At 49.8% G+C, this 12,500-nt stretch overlaps 1 protein-coding gene across 1 annotated transcript in view; it reads left to right on the top strand.

Moving 5' to 3' along the window:
• The window catches only part of LOC117441246 (protein TANC2-like), a 14,636-nt gene extending 2,300 nt beyond the window's left edge, over nucleotides 1–12,336 (top strand). Inside the window, exons 3-9 of the mRNA XM_034077448.2 lie at nucleotides 1,806–2,036; nucleotides 4,282–4,407; nucleotides 5,938–6,198; nucleotides 8,816–9,000; nucleotides 9,123–9,354; nucleotides 11,128–11,300; nucleotides 11,714–12,336. Of these exons, the coding sequence (XP_033933339.2) occupies nucleotides 1,806–2,036; nucleotides 4,282–4,407; nucleotides 5,938–6,198; nucleotides 8,816–9,000; nucleotides 9,123–9,354; nucleotides 11,128–11,300; nucleotides 11,714–11,989 (1,484 nt within the window). The 3' untranslated portion in view covers nucleotides 11,990–12,336. The remainder of the gene's footprint in view (nucleotides 1–1,805; nucleotides 2,037–4,281; nucleotides 4,408–5,937; nucleotides 6,199–8,815; nucleotides 9,001–9,122; nucleotides 9,355–11,127; nucleotides 11,301–11,713) is intronic.
• Nucleotides 12,337–12,500: the final 164 nt, after the last annotated feature.

The following is a 12,500-nucleotide window of genomic DNA, read 5'->3' as shown; positions in this document are numbered from 1 at the left end:
AGCCAGACACGCCCAACGGCAAGCTTCAACGCACGCTTTGCCGCGGACCGCATTGTCCCCCGGTGTGTCCCCGTGTGTCCTCGGTGTGTCCCCGGTGTGTCCTCGGTTGTGTCCCCGGTGTTGTCTCCGGTGTGTGTTTCCCCGGTCCCGTGTGTCCCCAGCTGTTGTCCCCCTGTGTGTCCCCGTTGTCCCCCGGTTTGTCCTCTCGGTGATGTCCCCAGTGTGTCCCCGGGTATCCCCACTGTGTGTCCCCCCCGTGTGTCCCCCCTGTGTGGTCCCCGGTGTCCCCCCGTGTGTGCCTCCCTCCTCCCACCTGGTGTCCCCGGTGTTCCTCGGTGTGTCCCCGGTGTATCCCCGGTGTATCCCCCCTGTGTGTCCCCCCTGTGTGTCCCCGGTGTCCCCCCGTGTGTCCCCAGTGTGTCCCCGGTGTGTCCTCGGTGTGTCCCCGGTGTGTCCCCGTGTGTCCCCCCCGTGTGTCCCCCCGGTGTGTCCCCAGTGTGTGTCCCGTGTGTCAGGAGACTCACAAAGTTGTTCAGAAATAAACCCCTCTCTCTTGCTCCTCCGTACCCACATCTCTAAAAAACGGGGGAACACGGAGCTGATCCAGATTCGCTGTGCGTCATGACCCTCATTACTAAATGTGGGCGGGCTTTACTTTAACCCCCACGGGCCAATCAGAAACGTTTGCTGTCAGAAACCAATGAGACGTGTTCTGGAAGTGATATGGTCTGTGTTCACATTAGCATGCTAGCACTCAGAGCTAACCTGTGCTGGAGAGAGAGAGAGTGTGTGAGGAAGCAGGAAAGTCAAAAGGAAGTCACCTTGTGGTGACTGAGAGAGAGAGAGAGAGAAGGAGGGGAGAGAGGATGAGAAGAGAGCTCCATCCTGTTTCCAGGAAGGGATCCTTGATGTGGGTTTTGGAACAGGCTGTGGAGTTTCATCACGGCAGCATTTAGCTGAGTTTCTCCTGATGAGATCTAGCTCTCCTCTCTGGAAGCTACTGACCCAGAGTCAGCTCTTTAGGACCAGCTGGAATGAGAGGGGGGGGGCTACAAGGACCTGTTTTGGGGTTTGGAGCAGGACACTTCAGAGTGCCTGTCCTTAGTAAATCTGGAAGAAGGGGGGCTACAAGGGGACCGTTTTGGGGGGTTAGGAGCAGACACACTTCAGGACATGTCCTTCGTAACAGCTGGAAGAGAGGGGGGGCAACAAGGACCTGTTTGAGGTTTGGAGCAGACACTTCCATCATGTCCTTATGTAACAGCGGAAGAGAGGGGGGGGGCTTACAAGGAACGTTTTGGGGGTTAGGAGCAGGACACTTCAGGTTATTTCCTAGTACAGCTGGAAGAGAGGGGGGGGGGCTACAAAGGGAACCTGTTTGGGGTTTGGAGCAGGACACTTCCAGAGACATGGTCCTTAGTAACAGCTGGAAGAGAGGGGGGGGGGCTACAATGACCTGTTTGGGGTTTGGAGCAGGACACTTCAGAGTCATGTCCTTAGTAAACAGCTGGAAGAGAGGGGGGGGGCTACAAGGACCTGTTTGGGGTTTGGAGCAGGACACTTCAGAGTACATGTCCTTAGTAACAGCTGGAAGAGAGGGGGGGGGGGCTACAAGGACCTGTTTGGGGTTTGGAGCAGGGACACTTCAGAGACATGTTTTTGTATCTATTTATATATCTGAGACCTATAAATATGCCTAAAAATAGTATGATAAAAAACAGGTGGTGATAGGAAGATAGTGTTCCATCGTGATGTCACTCTGTTCAATGACTGAACTGTTTCCTTCTCTCAGCCACGTTGACCAGTTATTCTGCCTGACTCGGCGGCGGAGAGGGATCAGGGTCCTGCTGACAGTTTCCTGTATGGAGGCAAAGGTAGTAATAGAAACGACGGCTTCCTGTACTTGGTGGAGGAAAACATGGCCGCCTCCACTTACAGCCTCAACAAACTCCACCCGGACAGAGGCTCCGCTCTCTCGTCAGGCTCCACCCACTCCATCCCGCTCTACTTGATGCCCCGCCCCAACTCAGTCGCTGGTGAGAGGACAGATATTTTGTCAATATTAGTTCCTTTATAGCCCAACATTAGCCACCTTTAGCTTAGCGGTGGTGACGTGAAGTCATGTGACCGTGCTGTAGTTCCTTATAGCCCAACATTAGCCTCCTTTAGCTTAGCGGTGGTGACGTGAAGTCATGTGACCGTGCTGTAGTTCCTTTATAGCCCAACATTAGCCTCCTTTAGCTTAGCGGTGGTGACGTGAAGTCATGTGACCGTGCTGTAGTTCCTTTATAGCCCACATTAGCCTCCTTTAGCTTAGCGGTGTGGTGACGTGAAGTCATGTGACCGTGCTGTAGTTCCTTTATAGCCAACATTAGCCACCTTTAGCTTAGCGGTGGTGACGTGAAGTCATGTGACCGTGCTGTAGTTCCTTTATAGCCCAACATTAGCCACCTTTAGCTTAGCGGTGGTGACGTGAAGTCATGTGACCGTGCTGTAGTTCCTTTATAGCCCAACATTAGCCTCCTTTAGCTTAGCGGTGGTGACGTGAAGTCATGTGACCGTGCTGTAGTTCCTTTATAGCCCAACATTAGCCACCTTTAGCTTAGCGGTGGTGACGTGAAGTCATGTGACCGTGCTGTAGTTCCTTTATAGCCCAACATTAGCCACCTTTAGCTTAGCGGTGGTGACGTGAAGTCATGTGACCGTGCTGTAGTTCCTTTATAGCCCAACATTAGCCACCTTTAGCTTAGCGGTGGTGACGTGAAGTCATGTGACCGTGCTGTAGTTCCTTTATAGCCCAACATTAGCCTCCTTTAGCTTAGCGGTGGTGACGTGAAGTCATGTGACCGTGCTGTAGTTCCTTTATAGCCCAACATTAGCCACCTTTAGCTTAGCGGTGGTGACGTGAAGTCATGTGACCGTGCTGTAGTTCCTTTATAGCCCAACATTAGCCACCTTTAGCTTAGCGGTGGTGACGTGAAGTCATGTGACCGTGCTGTAGTTCCTTTATAGCCCAACATTAGCCTCCTTTAGCTTAGCGGTGGTGACGTGAAGTCATGTGACCGTGCTGTAGTTCCTTTATAGCCCAACATTAGCCACCTTTAGCTTAGCGGTGGTGACGTGAAGTCATGTGACCGTGCTGTAGTTCCTTTATAGCCCAACATTAGCCACCTTTAGCTTAGCGGTGGTGACGTGAAGTCATGTGACCGTGCTGTAGTTCCTTTATAGCCCAACATTAGCCACCTTTAGCTTAGCGGTGGTGACGTGAAGTCATGTGACCGTGCTGTAGTTCCTTTATAGCCCAACATTAGCCTCCTTTAGCTTAGCGGTGGTGACGTGAAGTCATGTGACCGTGCTGTAGTTCCTTTATAGCCCAACATTAGCCACCTTTAGCTTAGCGGTGGTGACGTGAAGTCATGTGACCGTGCTGTAGTTCCTTTATAGCCCAACATTAGCCACCTTTAGCTTAGCGGTGGTGACGTGAAGTCATGTGACCGTGCTGTAGTTCCTTTATAGCCCAACATTAGCCCCCTTTAGCTTAGCGGTGGTGACGTGAAGTCATGTGACCGAGCTGTAGTTCCTTTATAGCCCAACATTAGCCTCCTTTATCTTAGCGGTGGTGACATGAAGTCATGTGACCGAGCTGTAGTTCCAGCAGCTCTTAACTTGGGAATACAAAACATCATTAATAAGTGTGATTCTGGAGTGTAGCCTAGCTTAGCATTACAACTGAAAACAGTGTCCCTGGCTCTCTCCACATTGCACTAAAAAAGAGTACAAACACTTCTAAAAACAGGCTGATATTGAGCTTTACTTCTGCACTTTATAATGTGTATATATATATACATGAGGAAAAACTGAGCCAACGCCGGGTCATCCTCCCTTTCCTCTTTTCCCCTCTCCGTGTCTCATAAAAACTAAAAAGGAAGGAAGTGACATGTATGACGTTTCTGAAAACACACACAGGATACAGTCAGCTCTGAGGCGTTACAGGAGTTCAGCTGCAGCTCACTGCGGTACGTCTCTCACTGTTTCAGGAGAAGAGACAGAGTTTACTCTCTTTTGGGATTTGTAGATTTCAAATCAGATTCATTTTTAAGAAACAATAGGCTACTAACCCTGCCTGTTCTTCAACTCGTAACAACACATGAGGAAAGGAAAAGGAGGATGACCACAGTCGGGTTTAGTTTGTGTATATTGAGTGTTTCCTGCAGGTTGTGGGTTTATTTGTTGTGGTCCAGTATCAGAGTTGTGTTTATTCTAACGTTCTCCATCCTGTAGCCACCAGTTCTGCTCACCTGGAGGACCTGTCCTACCTGGATGATCCTCAGAGACTCGTCCCGTCACGCACCTCCCTCAGGATGCCCAGACAGGACTCTGGGAGTCGCAGTCAACAGGACCAAAGAGGTGAACACACACACACACACACACACACACACACACACACACACACACACACACACACACACACACACACACACACACACACACACACACACACACACACACATACCATCAGTATTACATTTAGCTAATATCCACAGTGACAGTAAGTGCAATCAAACAAAAAGATACAAACTCAGAAAAGCTAACCCACTTTAGGTGCTAATACATTAGCTTCAAATAAGCTAACCCACTTTAAGTGCTAATACATTAGCATCAGAAATGCTAACCCACTTTAGGTGCTAATACATTAGCTTCAAATAAGCTAACCCACTTTAGGTGCTAATACATTAGCTTCAAATAAGCTAACCCACTTTAGGTGCTAATACATTAGCATCAGAAATGCTAACCCACTTTAGGTGCTAATACAGAAACCTGCAGGTCCGCTGCAACTCTGACTACTTTTAAATCCAGGCTGAAGACTTTTCTTTTTGTCGCTGCTTTTATTTGAACTATTTATATTTTAGACTGCACTGTAACTTTTATCCATGTATTTTTTTTCTTAATGTTTATTTGATTAGCTTTTCTTAATGCTTAATGTCTTTCATTTTTTTTTTTTTTTTTTTTTTGTAAAGCACTTTGAATTGCCTTGCGTTGAAAAGTGCTCTATAAATAAACTTGCCTTGCCTTGCCTTGCCTTACATTAGCTTCAAATAAGCTAACCCACTTTAGGTGCTAATACATTAGCTTCAAATAAGCTAACCCACTTTAGGTGCTAATACATTAGCTTCAAATAAGCTAACCCACTTTAGGTGCTAATACATTAGCTTCAAATAAGCTAACCCACTTTAGGTGCTAATACATTAGCTTCAAATAAGCTAACCCACTTTAGGTGCTAATACATTAGCTTCAAATAAGCTAACCCACTTTAGGTGCTAATACATTAGCTTCAAATAAGCTAACCCACTTTAGGTGCTAATACATTAGCTTCAAATAAGCTAACCCACTTTAGGTGCTAATACATTAGCTTCAAATAAGCTAACCCACTTTAGGTGCTAATACATTAGCTTCAAATAAGCTAACCCACTTTAGGTGCTAATACATTAGCATCAGAAATGCTAACCCACTTTAGGTGCTAATACATTAGCTTCAAATAAGCTAACCCACTTTAGGTGCTAATACATTAGCTTCAAATAAGCTAACCCACTTTAGGTGCTAATACATTAGCTTCAAATAAGCTAACCCACTTTAGGTGCTAATACATTAGCTTCAAATAAGCTAACCCACTTTAGGTGCTAATACATTAGCCTCAGAAAAGCAAAACAACTTAAAGTGCTAGTAGGCCAAACAAGCTTCAAATGAGCTAAAGCTAAACCATTCTAATGTACTGAAACTTTTTTTTTCTGTCAGTGTTAGATTTGTTTTGCCAAGGTGTGCGACAGGTGTGTTTAGAACTGGAGGAAGATTTTCTGCTGTCACGATATAAAAGGGTAGCTTGTTCCAACAGGTGTTTTTGTTGAGCGATATCCCAATATCTCTCTCTCTCTCCTACAGTTCGTTTCACCCCCTCTCTGAACCTGAAGCCCCTCCTCTTCGAGGTTCCCAGCCTCTCGTCTGATTGGCTGTTCAGCGGCAGGGAGTGGCTCTTCCAGGAAGTGGACGCTTGTCTCCGCGGCTCTGATTCGTCGAGCAGCCGAGGCGTCATCATCGTGGGCAACATGGGCTTCGGGAAAACCGCCATCATCGCCCGCCTGGTGGCGCTCAGTTGTCATGGCAACCGCATCTCGCCAACCGGCAACCAGACGCTGCCCAAACGTGAGTCAACAATATCACATGTATATACTTAGTATCAACGGGTAAAGGGTCGGGACACCTGTAAACAACAACAACATATTTGAACCCTGCTGTCACACGCTTTCTTTAGGTTGTGCAATACGGCCACATTTCTGTTTTACATTGTTATTGTTTATGCATGCAGAGGGTAAACAAACCCAATGTCTTCCATTGCTTGATGAAATCCAGGGTCCTCGGGGCTCTTACATGTTGGGACCCCCGGTGAGTTTCTCCAGACATGAAGACGTCTTTAATTATTCTGAGAGAGACTCTGAACGCTGCTAAGAATAACATAAGGAATATACAGCGGAATATTGTGTTATATATTTTGTTGATGTTATTATAGTTTCTTTAGTTTTATGTTAATGTATGCACCACGACACCAAGTCAAATTCCTCGTATGTCTCAACCTACCTAACCTACCTGGTGGATTCATCTTCTCATCACAGACACACGCATTTCCTAACATTCGGTCTCTATGTTGTAAAATGTATTATCTCTTGATTCACACACGGCATCTACTGCAGTCTGTCCGTCCTGGAGAGGATCCTCCTCCGCTGCTCTCCTGAGGGTTCTCCATGTTCCCTTAAACTGTGGGGTTTCTCTGGAAGTGTTTCCTTGTACGATGTGAGGGTCTAAGGACAGAGGGTGTAAGGACAGAGGGTCTGAGGATAGAGGGTCTAAGGATAGAGGGTCTGAGGACAGAGGGTCTAAGGACAGAGGGTCTGAGGACAGAGGGTCTGAGGATAGAGGGTCTAAGGATAGAGGGTCTGAGGACAGAGGGTCTAAGGACAGAGGGTCTGAGGACAGAGGGTCTAAGGACAGAGGGTCTGAGGATAGAGGGTCTAAGGATAGAGGGTGTAAGGACAGAGGGTCTGAGGACAGAGGGTCTAAGGACAGAGTGTGTAAGGACAGAGGGTCTGAGGACAGAGGGTCTGAGGATAGAGGGTCTGAGGACAGAGGGTCTAAGGACAGAGGGTCTAAGGACAGAGGGTCTAAGGATAGAGGGTCTGAGGACAGATGGTCTAAGGATAGAGGGTCTGAGGACAGAGGGTGTAAGGACAGAGGGTCTGAGGACAGAGGGTGTAAGGACAGAGGGTCTAAGGACAGAGGGTGTAAGGACAGAGGTTCTAAGGACAGAGGGTGTAAGGACAGAGGGTCTGAGGACAGAGGGTGTAAGGACAGAGGGTCTAAGGACAGAGGGTGTAAGGACAGAGGGTCTGAGGACAGAGGGTGTAAGGACAGAGGGTCTAAGGACAGAGGGTCTGAGGACAGAGGATGTAAGGACAGAGGGTCTAAGGACAGAGGGTGTAAGGACATAGGGTCTGAGGACAGAGGGTCTGAGGACAGAGGGTCTAAGGACAGAGGGTCTGAGGACAGAGGGTGTAAGGACAGGGAGGGAAACTTCTGGATGTGTCGGGCCAGGAAGGAGGTCAGCGTGTCTCCGTAATCTGGCCGGTGGAACTCCGCCTCGTTAAGGCCGTCAATTAGGACGATAAGCCCCGCCCCCTCCACCTGCAACTTCCTCTCTGGAGAACAACACATATAGAACACAACAGATTCAAGCCTGTCCTTCACGGCTGCACTCGTTCAAAGCTCTCCTATCATACAAAAGTCACTGTGTGTCCCCCCCGGTGTGTGTCCCCCGGTGTGTCCCCCGGTGTCTCCCCGGTGTGTCCCCCGGTGTCTCCCCCGGTGTGTCCCCGGTGTGTCAGGAGACTCTCAAAGTGTCAGGAACAAACCCCTCTCTCTTCTCCTCCGTACCCACATCTCTAAAAACGGGGAACAACGGAGCTGATCCAGATTTGCTGCGTCATGACGACATTACTAAAATGTGGGCGGGCTTTAGACCCACGGGCCAATCAGAAACGTTGCTGTCAGAAACAATGAGACGTGTTCTGGAAGTGATATGTTATCCTGTTCCAGAGAGGATCCTTGATGAGGTTTGGAACAGGATGTGGAGTTTCATCACGGCAGCATTTAGCTGAGTTTCTCCTGATGAGATCTACTTTCTCTCTGAAGCTACTGACCCAGAGTCAGCTCTTTAGGACCAGCTGGAGGAGAGGGGGGGGGGGGGCAGAGGACAGAGGGTCTGAGGACAGAGGGTCTAAGGACATATGGTCTGAGGACAGAGGGTGTAAGGACAGAGGGTCTAAGGACAGAGGGTGTAGTTTTTCTCATACTGATACTCTGAACAATCTGTGCTGTTGTATTTGCTGTAAAGTGTTTCTACTGTAGGCTATTTTTACCAGACACCAGACATCGTTTATAAATGTGCTATAAATACAACTTGATTTGATTTGATGTGCTTAGTACCAGGCTGTTATCACACCAGCAACGGGTCTTGCTCGTCCTTTCGCTTCCTGTCTGATGAAAGGACCAGGAGTGGCTGATCAAGTTAGCTACCTAGCTAGCAGCTAGCACGTTAGTTAGCATTACAGCCTTGTCATTTCTATTAGCTTGAACATGAAGTAACATCAAGTGACCCAACATGTTAAACATGTGCTATAAATACAACTTGATTTGATTTGAACCTGATTCTGAAAAACTACAGGCAGTTATATCAACATTGATATTAACACCTGGTCTCTCTCTGCAGATATGGAGGCTATGTCTTTGTCCCAGGACTCTCTGGGAGGAGCAGGAGGAGGAGGAGGAGGAGGAGGAGGAGGAGGAGGAGCAGGAGGAGGAGGAGGAGGAGATGAAGGAGCTGGAGGAAGCTGTCCGGGAACCCCTGAGACGAGGAGGAGACAGGAGGAGGCTCTGAGGAGGCTGGCAGGACAGGTAGCTGCTGGTCTCCTGTAGCTCGTGTTCTGAGTCATAAAGATGCCTGTTTGTAACCTGCCCCCCCCCCCCCCCCCCCCCCCCTGCCCCCTGCCCGTCCCCCCCGTCCCCCCTCTCCGCAGGTGGTCTCGTACCACTTCTGTCAGGCTGATAACTGCCACACCTGTCTGGTGCCGGAGTTCGTTCACAACCTGGCGGCGATGCTAAGCTCCGCCCCCCAGCTGTCAGCCTATCAGGAGCTGCTGCAGCAGTCCCCCCCCCTGCAGAGCGCGCTCAGTCTGCGCTGCTGCATCCAGGACCCGGGGGGGGCGTTACAGAGGGGGGTCCTCCAACCACTGGACACGCTATACCGAGGTATTTAAAAAACATGACTCTGAAGTGTCCTGCTCCAAACCCCAATCAGGTCCTTGTAGCCCCCCCTCTCCTCCAGCTGTTACTAAGGACATGTCTCTGAAGTGTCCTGCTCCAAACCCCAAACAGGTCCTTGTAGCCCCCCCCTCTCTTCCAGCTGTTACTAAGGACATGACTCTGAAGTGTCCTGCTCCAAACCCCAAACAGGTCCTTGTAGCCCCCCCCCCCCTCTCCTCCAGCTGTTACTAAGGACATGTCTCTGAAGTGTCCTGCTCCAAACCCCAAACAGGTCCTTGTAGCCCCCCTCTCTCCTCCAGCTGTTACTAAGGACATGACTCTGAAGTGTCCTGCTCCAAACCCCAAACAGGTCCTTGTAGCCCCCCTCTCTCTTCCAGCTGTTACTAAGGACATGTCTCTGAAGTGTCCTGCTCCAAACCCCAAACAGGTCCTTGTAGCCCCCCTCTCTCCTCCAGCTGTTACTAAGGACATGACTCTGAAGTGTCCTGCCTCCAAACCCCAAACAGGTTCCTTGTAGCCCCCCCTCTCCTCCAGCTTGTTACTAAGGACATGACTCTGAAGTGTCCTGCTCCAAAACCCCAAATCAGGTCCTTGTAGCCCCCCTCCCTCTCCATCCAGCTGTTACTAAGGACTGTCTCTGAGTGTCCTGCTCCAAACCCAAACAGGTCCTTGTAGCCCCCCCCCTCTCTTCCAGCTGTTACTAAGGACATGACTCTGAAGTGTCCTGCTCCAAACCCCAAACAGGTCCTTGTAGCCCCCCTCTCCTCCAGCTGTTTTACTAATGACATGTCTCTGAAGTGTCCTGCTCCAAACCCCAAACAGGTCCTTGTAGCCCCCCCTCCTCCTCCAGCTGTTACTAAGGACATGTCTCTGAAGTGTCCTGCTCCAAACCCAAACAGGTCCTTGTAGCCCCCCTCTCTCCTCCAGCTGTTACTAAGGACATGACTCTGAAGTGTCCTGCTCCAAACCCCAATCAGGTCCTTGTAGCCCCCCCTCTCTCTTCCAGCTGTTACTAAGGACATGACTCTGAAGTGTCCTGCTCCAAACCCCAAATCAGGTCCTTGTAGCCCCCCCCCCCTCTCTTCCAGCTGTTACTAAGGACATGACTCTGAAGTGTCCTGCTCCAAACCCCAACAGGTCCTTGTAGCCCCCCTCTCTCTTCCAGCTGTTACTAAGGACATGACTCTGAAGTGTCCTGCTCCAAACCCCAATCAGGTCCTTGTAGCCCCCCCCCCTCTCTTCCAGCTGTTACTAAGGACATGTCTCTGAAGTGTCCTGCTCCAAACCCCAAACAGATCCTTGTAGCCCCCCCCCCTCTCCTCCAGCTGTTACTAAGGACATGTCTCTGAAGTGTCCTGCTCCAAACCCCATCAAGGATCCTCTCTGAAACAGGATAACATATCACTTCCAGAACACGTCTCATTGTTTCTGACAGCAACGTTTCTGATTGGCCCGTGGGTCTAAAGCCCGCCCACATTTTAGTAATGTGGTCATGACGCAGCAAATCTGGATCAGCTCCGTTGTTCCCCGTTTTTAGAGATGTGGGTACGGAGGAGAAGAGAGAGGGGTTTGTTCCTGACACTTTGAGAGTCTCCTGACACACCGGGGGACACACCGGGGGAGACACCGGGGGACACACCGGGGGACACACACCGGGGGGGACACACAGTGACTTTTGTATGATAGGAGAGCTTTGAACGAGTGCAGCCGTGAAGGACAGGCTTGAATCTGTTGTGTTCTATATGTGTTGTTCTCCAGAGAGGAAGTTGCAGGTGGAGGGGGCGGGGCTTATCGTCCTAATTGACGGCCTTAACGAGGCGGAGTTCCACCGTCCAGATTACGGAGACACGCTGACCTCCTTCCTGGCCCGACACATCCAGAAGTTTCCCTCCTGGTTGAAGGTCGTCACGACCGTGAGGACCGGGCAGCAGGTAGACCAGCAGCCACCCGTTCTGATCAGGAACACTTTGTCTCCTCAGCATATCAGCCGACCGATCCAAATCACTAGTCGCCCACGGCAACAGCTGCTTGTCGCCGCACGGCAACAGCTGCTTGTCGCCCACGGCAACAGCTGCTTGGCATGTGGGAAGAAAAGGCTCCACTCGATATACAACTTCAACACATTAAGACCCACTTCTTCTGCTCAGCGCTCGACAAGCTGTTGCTTTTAAATGGTCTCTACGGCTGTTCTTGTGTTATTGTTGTTATTTACTGTTTACCTTCGACTTCCTGTATTGTTTGTGAGCAGGCTGCGTGACTTCTCTGTGCAGCACGTTGGTTTTAAAGAGCTTTCCAACTGAAGACACTTTGAAACAGATAACCTGAATGTGTTTCTGTCCGTCAGGAAATCACTCGCTCGTTGCCGTTCCACTGCATCTCTCTGGACGGGATGGAGGAGAACAGCGCCATCGACCAGGACCTGCAGGTAGCGCACACACGCACACACACGCACACACGCACACACACGCATGCACGAACACACACATATCAGTACCGATGCTTTCCACTGTGGCATGTCCCTCCTCCACCTGTCTCCAATATACAGTATTTACCAGGTGCCCAGAACCGCCGTCAAAGTGAAAGCAAAACGATTATCTCAATGGATAGGATCAGGAGGTAGAGGTGTGTGTGTGTGTGTAGGGTTTACACATCAGGAGGTGGAGGTGTGTGTAGTCCTGTGTGTGTGTGTGTGTGTGTGTGTGTGTGTGTGTGTGTAGGGTGTACACATCAGGAGGTAGAGGTGCGTGTAGTCCTGTGTGTGTGTGTGTGTGTGTAGGGTTTACACATCAGGAGGTGGAGGTGTGTGTAGTCCTGTGTGTGTGTGTGTGTGTGTGTGTGTGTGTGTGTGTGTGTGTGTGTGTGTGTGTGTGTGTGTGTGTGTAGGGTTTACACATCAGGAGGTGGAGGTGCGTGTAGTCCTGTGTGTGTGTGTGTGTGTGTGTGTGTGTAGGGTTTACACATCAGGAGGTGGAGGTGTGTGTAGTCCTGTGTGTGTGTGTGTGTGTGTGTGTGTAGGGTTTACACATCAGGAGGTAGAGGTGCGTGTAGTCCTGTGTGTGTGTGTGTGTGTGTGTAGGGTTTACACATCAGGAGGTGGAGGTGTGTGTAGTCCTGTGTGTGTGTGTTGGTGT

Source organism: Pseudochaenichthys georgianus, unplaced genomic scaffold (genome assembly GCF_902827115.2).
Source record: "Pseudochaenichthys georgianus unplaced genomic scaffold, fPseGeo1.2 scaffold_1599_arrow_ctg1, whole genome shotgun sequence".
Lineage (NCBI taxonomy): Eukaryota > Metazoa > Chordata > Actinopteri > Perciformes > Channichthyidae > Pseudochaenichthys > Pseudochaenichthys georgianus.
The sequence above is the reverse complement of the archived record's forward strand: the minus strand, read 5'-3'. Positions and strand labels throughout refer to the sequence as shown.